The following is a 17,012-nucleotide window of genomic DNA, read 5'->3' as shown; positions in this document are numbered from 1 at the left end:
GCTAAAGTTGGAATGGTGGCTCGTTGTAGTACTATGGGTTTACTGTTTGTAAGTGCGCTGACCTCTAGCTTATTAAGCGATGCCCGACCTTTTAAGAGATGTTAAAAATGTGGCGATAATAGCTATCTAATGGTAACTTAACTATCCAAAAAGATTGCGATATTTGGAATTGGGATTTGGTTGTCTAGAGCCCATATAACAGTATAGTGGATTGCCATTACTTCAGTGTGAATGATTTGATGATCAAAGCAAAGTGCTAAGACAAACAGCGTTATATAATCAGCCAAATTGCAGTAAATTAACTAAATTTTCGTTGTTGTCTTTTTATTTATATTCGAACCCTTCTAAAACAAATAACGTTTCCAACCTGATTTTTAAATCTTGTGTATTATATACTCAACCACAACTACTACAAGCTGGTACAGGACATTACAGAATATTTTATGTTACATTAAATAAATTTCTTTACAAAAACAAAAAATACTAACAAATCTTTGTTAACATGAGCTGCTTCCAAATTCTAAAGGACATTCAGACACAATAGAAAGTATCATAAAAATGTAACAATATAAAACAGCTCATACAGATACATTCAGATATACTTAAAAAATTATTATATAAAGTACATAAGATGGAAGATAAAAATTTATTAGAATAAAAGCAAAAAAATTTGAAAGCATTTTCTGTCATTTTTGTCTGAATTTACGCACAATGCAACTTAAAAAATGATCCTTACTGCACCAATTTACAAGGATACGAAAATAATAAGCACACATACCGATATACACTACTGTAGATATATGGTATTTGCATATATACGAGTATCTCGTATAGGAGCAATTTGCTAACAACGTTTTTCCCATAAGTGCGTTTGCGTCAAAGTGATTGATAATGGTCACCCAGTCACATCTCGGAAGATTGAGTGAACTATGCTGGAAGGCTGATGAATAAATTTGCCGCTGTAATACGCCCACACGTCAGACATGAAAAGTACAAGGAATTCATGTGAGTTATCAGTAACAAACCCACCATTATAATGAATTTTTATTTTAGTAGAACTGAAAAAGGATTGCATGCATATGATTTTATTAACAAAACAACACAAAAATAAAAAATAAGAAGTAAAAAAGGAAGAGAAGGATATTTATAAATGCGTGTGAATTATTTCATGAAATTATTTTTGCTTTTAAAGCTTAATTTTATTTTTATGGCACAAATATTTTATATTGAATTTTTTTTAATAATTATATTAAATCAGTTACTCACTAAAATATATAGTGAAAAATTCATTCAAGCTCAGCAAGGACCTTTCCAAAAGCAGTAAAAATTGTCTGTTAGGAATGTCTGTTTCGGTATTTCACATATAATACAGAAGCAGTACATAGCATTAATATTTTTTTTATACATTAATAGTAATAAAATAAATGTAAATATAAGATATAAAAAACGATCGAATAACTTTAGTATGACGGAAAAAATCAAATTTTTTATACAAAATTTTATTTCACTTTTATGGCAGTCATAATAGTTTAAGCGAAGGATGGTTTGTTTTTAAATCGAAAAATGTTATGAAAACATTTTTAAAAGCATTAATTTTAATAGGATCAACTTTTTGTATACAAAAACGGAATCTAGTATTAAATATTGTATAATGGCCTATGACAGACTCAAGCGGGAAAACACAATATCAGGATAACATTTTTATATGAAGAATTTTTAAAAATAATTTAAAAGCTTTTGTATATTTTCTAAATATTTATAAATAGAAAAATAATATATTACTGCATAAAATGGTATTATACAAAATTTTGAATAATTATGCAGGTACGTATATTATAATATTATTATTATTTACAAAATAAATCATGCACTTAGTCTATTCACAAATAGTTCGTACAAATTCTTTACGTTCGTCCCTATTTGTACCTGAAATACGTTTTTTGTGTTTTATTAACTAATTTCCTACGCCAAATAGTTTTCGACCTGTCTTCTCACTCCTTTGGAGTTCCATTCCATGATAACATCAGCAATCGCATCCGGTTTTCTCAATGTGTGACCTAACCATCCATATTTTCATTGTAAAATTTTTTTTATGGGTTTCTGATTGGTACTACGCCCCTATAATCTACATTTAAAATTCAAGCAGATAATATGTCGCAGATTTCTAATTACACCTTATGAACCAACGATCTAGTTACCGACCACTTCTCACAGTCATATAGCAAATTAGATTCCACACATGTGTTGAAAATTCTAACCTTTGTCTCGATATGCACGTTATTAGCTTTCCAAACCTTACTTAACATCGCAAAGATACTTTTCGCTTTCTTTAAACGCTTGTCTACATCAATCATCGCTGCTTACCATACTTTCAAAGTATTTCAACTTCTGAACATATTTGATATCTTGGCTATTTAGTGAAAGAGTTGATATATTACCTGCTTTGACTCTCATTGATTTAGTTTTCGAAAAATTGATATTAAGCCCTATTCTGGCTAATTGCGTGAAAACATTATTTATCAAAGCTTGCATGTCTGTTTGTCTACTTCCTATAGTAGTATGTTATCAGCACACTCGAAACGTTCAAGCTCTTGATTGGCGTTTCTTCGACCGATTCCAGGATGATATTAAGAGCTGTTATAAACATAGTGGGAAAAGAGCATAGCCTTGCCGCACACCATTATTATATTGCATATGGGAAACTTTGCTGGTGGCCCCTTCATAGCTTTTCTGAAGGATATTAATCATTTTCCTGTTAATACCAAATTCCGAATATTACATTGAGCAAATCTAGTCTTTTTAACGTTCCTTAAGTCGTCAACCATTTCATCAGTGAAATTGAAATACACGATTTTATTTCAACTTAAACGATAACATTTTTTTTGAAGATTCGTGGAATCTAAATACAAAAACAAAACAAGAACTATTAAAAATAGATAAGTAATTACTGCAGAGTTCTCAGAATTTCATAAGTCTTTCGTTACTGTACTCCTAATTTCATCAGACAGGTTAATTCAATAAAACTTTTCACGGAATATAATTTTATTATTGATCACTGCGGCACAGGACACAAATAATAAAAATTATCAAAATATTTTTTATAACTTTTCAGTTACTAAGTAGCTTAGAAATACACACAGGTAGCCAATAACTTATTTAACCGCACATCATTTTAAAAATATCTACTATTTATTAGAAGTAAAGAAATAGTTGTTTCATCAGACAGGTAAAAATGATCTAACTTTATTTAGAATTTTATGACATCCTACAGATATATAAGTTAGCAAAAAACTGCTAACATCAATCATTCCAGATCTGAAATTTATTGCGATAAATTCGTTAGAGAAACACTTTAAATCTAATATTCACAGCAATTACTGTCAAGTTCAACTTTTTATTTAATATTAAATTGTAAAGTATTGTTAAAAAATGGATTTTGCTTACTCCAAAATTGGTTCTCAAGAAAACATTCCGAGTTTCACTTATAGTGGGTACAGTCCACTTACTACAGAATTACATCATCGCTCGCAAACTAATCCAGTTGAAGTATTTAATTGCCAAACTTCATACAATATCAGTCAACACATGGATCCATATGGAAAACATTATCATGGAAATAACAAACAAGTCAACCTAGGACTGACAGCAGAGGAGAAGGACAGATTACAAATCATTGAAGACAAAGGCATTGATACTTTAGTGATGAGTAACGACAACGTCGGTCTAGAAAATAAGGAGTTTTTATTGAATGCAGCCACTGAATCGCTTCCATCGATGTTACGCTTGTTATTCGTCAAAACCAATAGAATTCAGTTAAGAGGCGAACTCTATGCTAAAATGGACACCTTCAATTTTGTAGTGGAAAGTACTGAGTTAAATATTAACCACCATTTCGATATTCCCGAGAGCGTTGAAATGTTATTCATGTTGCTATTGGAAAAGGTGAAGATGTTGATGTGCTCATTAGGGTATATCGATGTGAGTGACTTTAAAGTTCAACGTATAAAGGTCAATATAAAAATGGATCGTTCAACTTCCAAAAACTGCATGCAAAAACTATCATTACCTTTAAAGTATCGCGTTAAAAATGCAGCATATGATATCGATCCAGAACAGCTGAAATCTGAACATCCGAAGAAGGAGAGTTGTGATCTTGACTCAATAACTTCCATTTATAAGCATTATAAATTAACTGGGGATGGAAATCAATTGCTTAACTTAAGAGCAATAGATTTGTATTGCTTTAAATTGTGCCACACTTCTGCGGAAGTTTACACAGAACCTTTTTATCTTACGTCGCCTATTGGTGTGAAAGAAAATCGCAGCTTTATTATACTTGAAGACGTACTTGGCAATTTTCAACGTTTTATGGAAATAACGAACCCTCTTCGTTTTGCAAACGTTGAAAATCCAACCGATCCGGTTACTTGTATAAAATGTAATACGCATTACGCTCAATTGGTCCAATTGGAATTACATCAACGTTTGGAGTGTGGCGATGATTTTGAAATATATGAACTGGACAATAACTATGATGAAGAGAGCGATCCTAATCAATTCGAAATTAAGACTACATTTGAGAAATGGATGCTGTTCGGAGTCAAGAATAATGAAAATGTTTAATTAGTAAAAAATTGTATATTCACGAAAATTTTGTAGACTATATAAAAAAATATTATAAAACATTCTGTAATTACTTTAAATTAATAAATTATTATTACGAAATAATTATTAAAAACGAAACTATAGTTTTTTCTATTTCGCAACTACTCTACTCTAATCTGCCACATTACAGTAACAAATAATTAATCCCAGTAAAAATCGTAAAAATATTTGATTAATGAAAAATACGGTCACTTTACTTTTAAAGAATTGGACTTTTTGAAAAAATGCCTTTTAGTTTTCTGGATAGAAAAATATTATTGATATAGAAACCTAGAAAGAGCAAAAGCTTTTATTCAATCGAATTTTTTGTGAATCTTTTAATTAATTGTGATACTATATAAAAATATCAAATGTATGTGTAAAATACTATATGTATGTGGTATAATTTTCTTTTAAAGAAAAAGGCTTACCAACATGCATTGATGCATGATTTGATTAAGGTGCTGGTTTTGGAAGATTTTAGCTTTTCAGGAAGTCAGTGTGTGCCAAGTGATCAGATTCTTAAGGATTGTTCATTAAGTTGAATACGACTAGAGACTTTGTCTTGCATGGCGTGCTTTTTAAGGTCCCGGAATTTTACACTTTAAATCATTGCAGCTTGTGTCTGCTGGTCCTGATAGCTTATATTTATTTATCTAATTATCGACAAACTACTTTTGAAGTTTGTGTCAGAAGAATGGAAATATAGCAACTTTTTAACTTGATACTGATATAATGCAGCGAATCGTGAATAAAATAGTACTTAAAGGGACTTTACTGGAGTCATCAAGTTGAGGAATTACTAACCGCACTTGATGCACGAGACTTGAGAAGGTGCCTACGCAGTAGAGGGTTAGATTTGTTATTGCCCTGCAACTAAGTATGTGTGTTAGAAACAAAACATATACTATATTTATGACTTTGTATAAAAAATTAGTAATATGTCGAAAAATTGCTAACTTGACACAAACAAAATTACCCATTCCACTTTTTGGCACAATGTTTTGTGTTATAATAGTATATAATAGTAAGTGAAAAAGTCACTACATACATTCCTTACATATAAACCAATATAGAATTTAACGTAAATAATTATTTTTCATTTTTATACATTTTTTTAAGCAGATAAAACTTCATTGATTTCTTGTATAATTTTGTGAGCTTCAAATCAGTGACGTCAAGTGTACTCTCAGTTATCAAAAAGGAATCGTTGATTATTTACCAAAAAACAGTTATCGATGTTCTCTGAGAGCAGTTCGATTTAAGACGTGGCTTTAATCGGTTTGGTGTCGGAAAAAAGTTTTTTTTATTAATTAAAGTGTGTGATATTAATTTATTAAAAAGTAAATAAAAAGTATTCAAACAAATAAAATATAAAATTATATATATTTTACAGTAGAAAAAGTTGCTTGCATGAGCCTAATTTATTAATTTTAAATGCTTAGTGAACTTTAATGGAAAATTCCGATACGTAAATACACCGTAAAAAATAATAGAAAACACATTTTAATTTATAAATTCCTGAAGCATATGTACCTAGTTTATTTTGTGTGTGTAAATATATAGAATATACAATATTTAATACTGAATTAATAATTTGAAAATTTTACACAAATTAAACAAATAGTTATAAAAAAATAATTATTCGAAGTGAATATGCACGCAAAAACAAAAAAACCCAAATTGCAGTTAATGTGACGCTGCGGGCATGCGAACAGCGCAGTAGACATTAGAAAACAAAAAAGTCGCATCGCAGGTGCTTTTTATACGATCATATACGAAGAAGGGTGGAAAAGGAATTTAAAATGACATTTTGTGTTATCAAAATCGTTGAAGTTTTTGTTGTAATAAAAGTAAAAGTGTTTAAGTAAAAAAGTTTATTAAAATGGGATTTAAATTTATTTAACTTTAATTAGTTTTTTATTAAGTGTAAAAAATCTGTGTTCCTATATAAATTTATGTTACCGTGAATATGCCCTATGCCTTAAGGTATGTAATTGTTATTTTTATATTTTAATCTTAATTTTATTTAAAAATATAAGTATATAAGTATTCCTCTTCGATAAACTCGTTTAAAATAGCTTGTAAAAACATAAATCTTATATTTTACAATATCGATTATTAACATAAATTTAATTAGCAAATGGCGATTAACCTTTTGGAACTAATATCACAGACAAAAACATACAGACATTGATTTCATAGCAGCCAGTTCGAGTAGTCAGCTCAAAGCACAAAAGCATTGGATTGTAGAACAATTAAGACGTACAAAAGCTGCGTATAACACAATGATCTTAAGTGTTCGAAACGTACAAAAGAGCTGTTAAATGTGCGTATGAGGTGATGAATATAGTACAGAAATTGTTGCTATATTTTCGTTTCGTTTGGGTTTATATGGAGACTTTTGCTTCTTGAGTTTGTCTTGAGGACAAACAGTGAAATGCAATTTTTTGGTTTTATATATGCAAAATGCTGTTTCTTTTTGAACATTGAGAAAGTTCAATTCTAGCATAGAGTCGCCTCTTGAGGGAAATTCACAATCTATATATTATTTGCCTGTGGAAATGAGAGTTCCTGCATGAAACTTTGAAACTGAAACGATCCTTTATGCCTTTTAATTCAATTACATCGATATAAACAAATAAACACACCTCAAGTAGCTTCGTAGGCGTTTTCTATTGTTTAGTAAATAAGTTCTTATATTTAATCATATAAGGATTAACTTTTTCCTAACTTCTAAATTTGTGTTTTGTCATAATTTCGTTTAATCGCTCTAATGCAACTGTATTTTGGTTTCTTCTGAATAGCTTATCGGGGAGATGTGCAGATCTGAGGTCAGATCTGAGGTTTAGTCTGATGAAACAGCCAAGAGGGGTTATGAAGAAACCTCGCGTTGAGAGAGTGCTCAAATAGTCTCAACATAATCATAATGAAAAAAATTATTTTCATATTTTTTGAAGCTAAAATAAAAATTTTTAGTTTTAAAGGTTATATCCAAAATTGATGATGATTCTTCTCATCAAACAATTTTTTCTAATACTCTTCGGGTTCGAGGTTTGGGGAGTAATTCCAAAATAGTTGTGATAGTAAAATGGTGATAAAATGGTGGATGATAACTCTGATATTAATATCATCCAACTTACTTTAGTGCAGTTGCTGACGAATAAGTTGGTAACAATTTTTTTTTCCATTTAAGCTTTTTCCATACAGATGATGTTATGTTTGGAGTGTCTTGAGATATTATAAAAATAATAAAAATGACTTTTGCATTTTAATGGTATTGTCATGGAATTGACATTGCCGGAATTGTCTTCACTTTTGAAATCTAGAAATGAAATGACCGTCGCTAAGACCGTCAGTATTCGTTGGAATTAGCACGATTTCATTCATTAAAACTATGAACTAAAACTATGAATCTTTCTTTTTCTATACTGACACAATAAAAATAAATATTTCCGATTTCAATAATTATTTAATTAATTAATTTAAAGTAATTACAATCAATCAAAATGTATTATAATATTTTGTTATATAGTCTACAATATTTTCGTGAATATACAATTTTTACTAATTAAACATTTTCATTATTCTTGACTCCGAACAGCATCCATTTCTCAAATGTAGTCTTAATTTCGAATTGATTAGGATCGCTCTCTTCATCATAGTTATTGTCCAGTTCATATATTTCAAAATCATCGCCACACTCCAAACGTTGATGTAATTCCAATTGGACCAATTGAGCGTAATGCGTATTACATTTTATACAAGTAACCGGATCGGTTGGATTTTCAACGTTTGCAAAATGAAGAGGGTTCGTTATTTCCATAAAACGTTGAAAATTGCCAAGTACGTCTTCAAGTATAATAAAGCTGCGATTTTCTTTCACACCAATAGGCGACGTGAGATAAAAAGGTTCTGTGTGAACTTCCGCAGAGGTGTGGCACAATTTAAAGCAATACAAATCTATTGCTCTTAAGTTAAGCAATTGATTTCCATCCCCAGTTAATTTATAATGCTTATAAATGGAAGTTATTGCGTCAAGATCACAACTCTCTTTCTTCGGATGTCCAGATTTCAGCCGTTCTGGATCGATATCATATGCTGCATTTTTAACGCGATACTTTAAAGGTAATGATAGTTTTTGCATGCAGTTTTTGGAAGTTGAACGATCCATTTTTATATTGATCTTTATACGTTGAACTTTAAAGTCACTCACATCGATATAACCTAATGAGCACATCAACATCTTCACCTTTTCCAATAGCAACATGAATAACATTTCAACGCTCTCGGGAATATCGAAATGGTGGTTAATATTTAACTCAGTACTTTCCACTACAAAATTGAAGGTGTCAATTTTAGCATAGAGTTCGCCTCTTAACTGAATTCTATTGGTTTTGACGAATAACAAGCGTAACATCGATGGAAGCGATTCAGTGGCTGCATTCAATAAAAACTCCTTATTTTCTAGACCGGCGTTGTCGTTACTCATCACTAAAGTATCAATGCCTTTGTCTTCAATGATTTGTAATCTCTCCTTCTCCTCTGCTGTCAGTCTAGGTTGACTTGTTTGTTATTTCCATGATAATGTTTTCCATATGGATTCATGTGTTGACTGATATTATAGGAAGTTTGGCAATTAAATACTTCAACTGGATTAGTTTGCGAGCGATGATGTAATTCTGTAGTAAGTGGACTGTACCCACTATAAGTGAAACTCGGAATGTTTTCTTGAGAACCAATTTTGGAGTAAGCAAAATCCATTTTTTAGCAATACTTTACAATTTAATATTAAATAAAAAGTTGAACTTGACAGTAATTGCTGTGAATATTAGATTTAAAGTGTTTCTCTTTCGAATTTATCGCAGTGAATTTCAGATCTGGAATGATTGATGTTAGCAGTTTTTTGCTAGCTTATATATCTGTAGGATGTCATAAAATTCTAAATAAAGTTAGATCATTTTTACCTGGCTGATGAAACAACTATTTCTTTACTTCTAATAAATAGCAGATATTTTTAAAATGATGTGCGGTTAAATAAGTTATTGGCTACCTGTGTGTATTTCTAAGCTACTTAGTAACTGAAAAGTTATATAAAATATTTTGATAATTTTTATTATTTGTGTCCTGTGCCGCAGTGATTAATAATAAAATTATATTCCGTGAAAAGTTTTATTGAATTAACCTGTCTGATAAAATTAGGAGTACAGTAACGAAAGACTTATGAAATTCTGAGAACTCTGCAGTAATTACTTATATATTTTTAATAGTTCTTGTTTTGTTTTTGTATTTAGATTCGACGAATCTTCAAAAAAAATTTTATCGTTTAAGTTGAAATAAAATGGTGTATTTCAATTTCACTGATGAAATGGTTGACGACTTAAGGAACGTTAAAAATACTAGATTTGCTCAATGTAATATTCGGAATTTGGTATTAACAGGAAAATGATTAATATCCTTCAGAAAAGCTATGAAGGGACACCAGCAAGGTTTCCCATATGCAATAGTGGTGTGCGGCAAGGTTTTGCTATTTTCCCCCTATTGTTTAGATTACCTCCTGATACCATCCTGGAATCGGTCGAAAAAACGCCAGCAGACATTAATTGGAGATATAATCAAGAGCTTGGACATTTCTAGTGTGCTGATGACATAGTACTATAGGAAGTAGACAAACAGACATGCAAGCTTTGATAAATAATGTTTCCACGCAATTAACCAGAATAGGGCTTAATATCAATTTTTCGAAAACTAAATCAATGAGAGTCAAAGCAAATAATATATCAACTCTTTCACTAAATAGCCAAGATATCAAATGTGTTCAGAAGTTGAAATATTTTAAAAGTATGGTAAGCAGCGATGATTGATGTAGACAAGTGTTTAAAGAAAGCGAAAAGTATCTTTGCGATGTTAAGCAAGGTTTGGAAAGATAATAACGTGCATATCGAGACAAAGGTTAGAATTTTCAACACATGTGTGGAATCTAATTTGCTATATTACTGTGAGAAGTGGTCGGTAACTAGATCGTTGGTTCATAAGGTGTAATTAGAAATCTGCGACATATTATCTGCTTGAATTTTAAATGTAGATTATTGGGGCGTAGTACCAATCAGAAACCCATAGAAAAAAATTTTACAATGAAAATATGGATGGTTAGGTCACACATTGAGAAAACCGGATGCGATTGCTGATGTTACCATCGAATGGAACTCCAAAGGAGTGAGAAGACAGGTCCGTAATTCCGTTTAATCGCTCTAATGCAACTGTATTTTGGTTTCTTCTGAATAGCTTATCGTGGAGATGTGCAGATCTGAGGTCAGATCTGAGGTTTAGTCTGATGAAACAGCCAAGAGGGGTTATGAAGTAACCTCGCGTTGAGAGAGTGCTCAAATAGCCTCAACATAATCATAATGAAAAAAGTTATTTTCATATTTTTTGAAGCTAAAATAAAAATTTTTAGTTTTAAAGGTTATATCCAAAATTGATGATGATTCTTCTCATCAAACAAATTTTTCTAATACTCTTCGGGTTCGAGGTTTGGGGAGTAATTCCAAAATAGTTGTGATAGTAAAATGGTGATAAAATGGTGGATGATAACTCTGATATTAATATCATCCAACTTACTTTAGTGCAGTTGCTGACGAATAAGTTGGTAACAATTTTTTTTTCCATTTAAGCTTTTTCCATACAGATGATGTTATGTTTGGAGTGTCTTGAGATATTATAAAAATAATAAAAATAACTTTTGCATTTTAATGGTATTGTCACGGAATTGACATTGCCGGAATTGCGTTCACTTTTGAAATCTAGAAATGAAATGACCGTCGTTAAGACCGTCAGTATTCGTTGGAATTAGCACGATTTCATTCATTAAAACTATGAACTAAAACTATGAATCTTTCTTTTTCTATACTGACACAATAAAAATAAATATTTCCGATTTCAATAATTATTTAATTAATTAATTTAAAGTAATTACAATCAATCAAAATGTTTTATAATATTTTGTTATATAGTCTACAATATTTTCGTGAATATACAATTTTTACTAATTAAACATTTTCATTATTCTTGACTCCGAACAGCATCCATTTCTCAAATGTAGTCTTAATTTCGAATTGATTAGGATCGCTCTCTTCATCATAGTTATTGTCCAGTTCATATATTTCAAAATCATCGCCACACTCCAAACGTTGATGTAATTCCAATTGGACCAATTGAGCGTAATGCGTATTACATTTTATACAAGTAACCGGATCGGTTGGATTTTCAACGTTTGCAAAACGAAGAGGGTTCGTTATTTCCATAAAACGTTGAAAATTGCCAAGTACGTCTTCAAGTATAATAAAGCTGCGATTTTCTTTCACACCAATAGGCGACGTGAGATAAAAAGGTTCTGTGTGAACTTCCGCAGAGGTGTGGCACAATTTAAAGCAATATAAATCTATTGCTCTTAAGTTAAGCAATTGATTTCCATCCCCAGTTAATTTATAATGCTTATAAATGGAAGTTATTGCGTCAAGATCACAACTCTCTTTCTTCGGAAGTCCAGATTTCAGCCGTTCTGGATCGATATCATATGCTGCATTTTTAACGCGATACTTTAAAGGTAATGATAGTTTTTGCATGCAGTTTTTGGAAGTTGAACGATCCATTTTTATATTGATCTTTATACGTTGAACTTTAAAGTCACTCACATCGATATAACCTAATGAGCACATCAACATCTTCACCTTTTCCAATAGCAACATGAATAACATTTCAACGCTCTCGGGAATATCGAAATGGTGGTTAATATTTAACTCAGTACTTTCCACTACAAAATTGAAGGTGTCAATTTTAGCATAGAGTTCGCCTCTTAACTGAATTCTATTGGTTTTGACGAATAACAAGCGTAACATTGATGGAAGCGATTCAGTGGCTGCATTCAATAAAAACTCCTTATTTTCTAGACCGGCGTTGTCGTTACTCATCACTAATGTATCAATGCCTTTGTCTTCAATGATTTGTAATCTCTCCTTCTCCTCATCTGTCAGTCCTAGGTTGACTTGTTTGTTATTTCCATGATAATGTTTTCCATATGGATCCATGTGTTGACTGATATTGTATGAAGTTTGGCAATTAAATACTTCAACTGGATTAGTTTGCGAGCGATGATGTAATTCTGTAGTAAGTGGACTGTACCCACTATAAGTGAAACTCGGAATGTTTTCTTGAGAACCAATTTTGGAGTAAGCAAAATCCATTTTTTAACAATACTTTACAATTTAATATTAAATAAAAAGTTGAACTTGACAGTAATTGCTGTGAATATTAGATTTAAAGTGTTTCTCTAACGAATTTATCGCAGTGAATTTCAGATCTGGAATGATTGATGTTAGCAGTTTTTTGTTAGCTTATATATCTGTAGGATGTCATAAAATTCTAAATAAAGTTAGATCATTTTTACCTGTCTGATGAAACAACTATTTCTTTACTTCTAATAAATAGTAGATATTTTTAAAATGATGTGCGGTTAAATAAGTTATTGGCTACCTGTGTGCATTTCTAAGCTACTTAGTAACTGAAAAGTTATATAAAATATTTTGATAATTTTTATTATTCGTGTCCTGTGCCGCAGTGATCAATAATAAAATTATATTCCGTGAAAAGTTTTATTGAATTAACCTGTCTGATAAAATTAGGAGTACAGTAATGAAGGACTTATGAAATTCTGAGAACTCTGCAGTAATTACTTATATATTTTTAATAGTTCTTGTTTTGTTTTTGTATTCAGATTCCACGAATCTTCAAAAAAAATTTTATCGTTTAAGTTGAAATAAAATGGTGTATTTCAATTTCACTGATGAAATGGTTGACGACTTAAGGAACGTTAAAAATACTAGATTTGCTCAATGTAATATTCGGAATTTGGTATTAACAGGAAAATGATTAATATCCTTCAGAAAAGCTATGAAGGGACACCAGCAAGGTTTCCCATATGCAATAGTGGTGTGCGGCAAGGTTTTGCTATTTTCCCCCTATTGTTTAGATTACCTCCTGATACCATCCTGGAATCGGTCGAAAAAACGCCAGCAGACATTAATTGGAGATATAATCAAGAGCTTGGACATTTCTAGTGTGCTGATGACATAGTACTATAGGAAGTAGACAAACAGACATGCAAGCTTTGATAAATAATGTTTCCACGCAATTAACCAGAATAGGGCTTAATATCAATTTTTCGAAAACTAAATCAATGAGAGTCAAAGCAAATAATATATCAACTCTTTCACTAAATAGCCAAGATATCAAATGTGTTCAGAAGTTGAAATATTTTAAAAGTATGGTAAGCAGCGATGATTGATGTAGACAAGTGTTTAAAGAAAGCGAAAAGTATCTTTGCGATGTTAAGCAAGGTTTGGAAAGATAATAACGTGCATATCGAGACAAAGGTTAGAATTTTCAACACATGTGTGGAATCTAATTTGCTATATTACTGTGAGAAGTGGTCGGTAACTAGATCGTTGGTTCATAAGGTGTAATTAGAAATCTGCGACATATTATCTGCTTGAATTTTAAATGTAGATTATTGGGGCGTAGTACCAATCAGAAACCCATAGAAAAAAATTTTACAATGAAAATATGGATGGTTAGGTCACACATTGAGAAAACCGGATGCGATTGCTGATGTTACCATCGAATGGAACTCCAAAGGAGTGAGAAGACAGGTCCGTAATTCCGTTTAATCGCTCTAATGCAACTGTATTTTGGTTTCTTCTGAATAGCTTATCGTGGAGATGTGCAGATCTGAGGTCAGATCTGAGGTTTAGTCTGATGAAACAGCCAAGAGGGGTTATGAAGTAACCTCGCGTTGAGAGAGTGCTCAAATAGCCTCAACATAATCATAATGAAAAAAGTTATTTTCATATTTTTTGAAGCTAAAATAAAAATTTTTAGTTTTAAAGGTTATATCCAAAATTGATGATGATTCTTCTCATCAAACAAATTTTTCTAATACTCTTCGGGTTCGAGGTTTGGGGAGTAATTCCAAAATAGTTGTGATAGTAAAATGGTGATAAAATGGTGGATGATAACTCTGATATTAATATCATCCAACTTACTTTAGTGCAGTTGCTGACGAATAAGTTGGTAACAATTTTTTTTTCCATTTAAGCTTTTTCCATACAGATGATGTTATGTTTGGAGTGTCTTGAGATATTATAAAAATAATAAAAATAACTTTTGCATTTTAATGGTATTGTCACGGAATTGACATTGCCGGAATTGCGTTCACTTTTGAAATCTAGAAATGAAATGACCGTCGTTAAGACCGTCAGTATTCGTTGGAATTAGCACGATTTCATTCATTAAAACTATGAACTAAAACTATGAATCTTTCTTTTTCTATACTGACACAATAAAAATAAATATTTCCGATTTCAATAATTATTTAATTAATTAATTTAAAGTAATTACAATCAATCAAAATGTATTATAATATTTTGTTATATAGTCTACAATATTTTCGTGAATATACAATTTTTACTAATTAAACATTTTCATTATTCTTGACTCCGAACAGCATCCATTTCTCAAATGTAGTCTTAATTTCGAATTGATTAGGATCGCTCTCTTCATCATAGTTATTGTCCAGTTCATATATTTCAAAATCATCGCCACACTCCAAACGTTGATGTAATTCCAATTGGACCAATTGAGCGTAATGCGTATTACATTTTATACAAGTAACCGGATCGGTTGGATTTTCAACGTTTGCAAAACGAAGAGGGTTCGTTATTTCCATAAAACGTTGAAAATTGCCAAGTACGTCTTCAAGTATAATAAAGCTGCGATTTTCTTTCACATCAATAGGCGACGTGAGATAAAAAGGTTCTGTGTGAACTTCCGCAGAGGTGTGGCACAATTTAAAGCAATACAAATCTATTGCTCTTAAGTTAAGCAATTGATTTCCATCCCCAGTTAATTTATAATGCTTATAAATGGAAGTTATTGCGTCAAGATCACAACTCTCTTTCTTCGGAAGTCCAGATTTCAGCCGTTCTGGATCGATATCATATGCTGCATTTTTAACGCGATACTTTAAAGGTAATGATAGTTTTTGCATGCAGTTTTTGGAAGTTGAACGATCCATTTTTATATTGACCTTTATACGTTGAACTTTAAAGTCACTCACATCGATATAACCTAATGAGCACATCAACATCTTCACCTTTTCCAATAGCAACATGAATAACATTTCAACGCTCTCGGGAATATCGAAATGGTGGTTAATATTTAACTCAGTACTTTCCACTACAAAATTGAAGGTGTCAATTTTAGCATAGAGTTCGCCTCTTAACTGAATTCTATTGGTTTTGACGAATAACAAGCGTAACATTGATGGAAGCGATTCAGTGGCTGCATTCAATAAAAACTCCTTATTTTCTAGACCGGCGTTGTCATTACTCATCACTAATGTATCAATGCCTTTGTCTTCAATGATTTGTAATCTCTCCTTCTCCTCATCTGTCAGTCCTAGGTTGACTTGTTTGTTATTTCCATGATAATGTTTTCCATATGGATCCATGTGTTGACTGATATTGTAGGAAGTTTGGCAATTAAATACTTCAACTGGATTAGTTTGCGAGCGATGATGTAATTCTGTAGTAAGTGGACTGTACCCACTATAAGTGAAACTCGGAATGTTTTCTTGAGAACCAATTTTGGAATAAGCAAAATCCATTTTTTAACAATACTTTACAATTTAATATTAAATAAAAAGTTGAACTTGACAGTAATTGCTGTGAATATTAGATTTAAAGTGTTTCTCTAACGAATTTATCGCAGTGAATTTCAGATCTGGAATGATTGATGTTAGCAGTTTTTTGTTAGCTTATATATCTGTAGGATGTCATAAAATTCTAAATAAAGTTAGATCATTTTTACCTGTCTGATGAAACAACTATTTCTTTACTTCTAATAAATAGTAGATATTTTTAAAATGATGTGCGGTTAAATAAGTTATTGGCTACCTGTGTGTATTTCTAAGCTACTTAGTAACTGAAAAGTTATATAAAATATTTTGATAATTTTTATTATTCGTGTCCTGTGCCGCAGTGATCAATAATAAAATTATATTCCGTGAAAAGTTTTATTGAATTAACCTGTCTGATAAAATTAGGAGTACAGTAATGAAGGACTTATGAAATTCTGAGAACTCTGCAGTAATTACTTATATATTTTTAATAGTTCTTGTTTTGTTTTTGTATTCAGATTCCACGAATCTTCAAAAAAAATTTTATCGTTTAAGTTGAAATAAAATGGTGTATTTCAATTTCACTGATGAAATGGTTGACGACTTAAGGAACGTTAAAAATACTAGATTTGCT

The 17,012-nt window shown here is 31.1% G+C and overlaps 4 protein-coding genes across 4 annotated transcripts; 1 reads left to right on the top strand and 3 right to left on the bottom strand.

Annotated features, from left to right (window-relative positions):
- Window positions 1–3,429: 3,429 nt before the first annotated feature.
- LOC119666684 (protein terminus-like) lies at window positions 3,430–4,623 on the top strand. Its single transcript, XM_038075965.1, has one exon. The coding sequence runs from the start codon at window positions 3,430–3,432 to the stop codon at window positions 4,621–4,623; it is 1,194 nt and encodes a 397-aa protein (XP_037931893.1).
- Window positions 4,624–8,215: 3,592 nt separating this feature from the next.
- On the bottom strand, window positions 8,216–9,136 carry LOC119666682 (protein terminus-like). The gene has a single exon (XM_038075964.1). It carries the CDS (start codon window positions 9,134–9,136, stop codon window positions 8,216–8,218), a length of 921 nt encoding a protein of 306 aa, XP_037931892.1.
- Window positions 9,137–11,693: 2,557 nt separating this feature from the next.
- LOC119666679 (protein terminus-like) lies at window positions 11,694–12,887 on the bottom strand. Its single transcript, XM_038075959.1, has one exon. It carries the CDS (start codon window positions 12,885–12,887, stop codon window positions 11,694–11,696), a length of 1,194 nt encoding a protein of 397 aa, XP_037931887.1.
- Window positions 12,888–15,141: 2,254 nt separating this feature from the next.
- LOC119666678 (protein terminus-like) lies at window positions 15,142–16,366 on the bottom strand. Its single transcript, XM_038075958.1, has one exon. The coding sequence runs from the start codon at window positions 16,364–16,366 to the stop codon at window positions 15,173–15,175; it is 1,194 nt and encodes a 397-aa protein (XP_037931886.1). The 3' UTR covers window positions 15,142–15,172.
- Window positions 16,367–17,012: the final 646 nt, after the last annotated feature.

Source organism: Teleopsis dalmanni, chromosome 1 (assembly GCF_002237135.1).
Source record: "Teleopsis dalmanni isolate 2A chromosome 1, ASM223713v2, whole genome shotgun sequence".
NCBI lineage: Eukaryota > Metazoa > Arthropoda > Insecta > Diptera > Diopsidae > Teleopsis > Teleopsis dalmanni.
This window is presented reverse-complemented; position numbering and strand designations above follow the sequence as displayed.

Bases quoted from the DNA above. Each gene is read 5' to 3' on its own strand.
- LOC119666684 (XM_038075965.1), top strand. From the start codon at position 3,430: ATGGATTTTGCTTACTCCAAAATTGGTTCTCAAGAAAACATTCCGAGT.
- LOC119666682 (XM_038075964.1), bottom strand. From the start codon at position 9,136: ATGAGTAACGACAACGCCGGTCTAGAAAATAAGGAGTTTTTATTGAAT.
- LOC119666679 (XM_038075959.1), bottom strand. From the start codon at position 12,887: ATGGATTTTGCTTACTCCAAAATTGGTTCTCAAGAAAACATTCCGAGT.
- LOC119666678 (XM_038075958.1), bottom strand. From the start codon at position 16,366: ATGGATTTTGCTTATTCCAAAATTGGTTCTCAAGAAAACATTCCGAGT.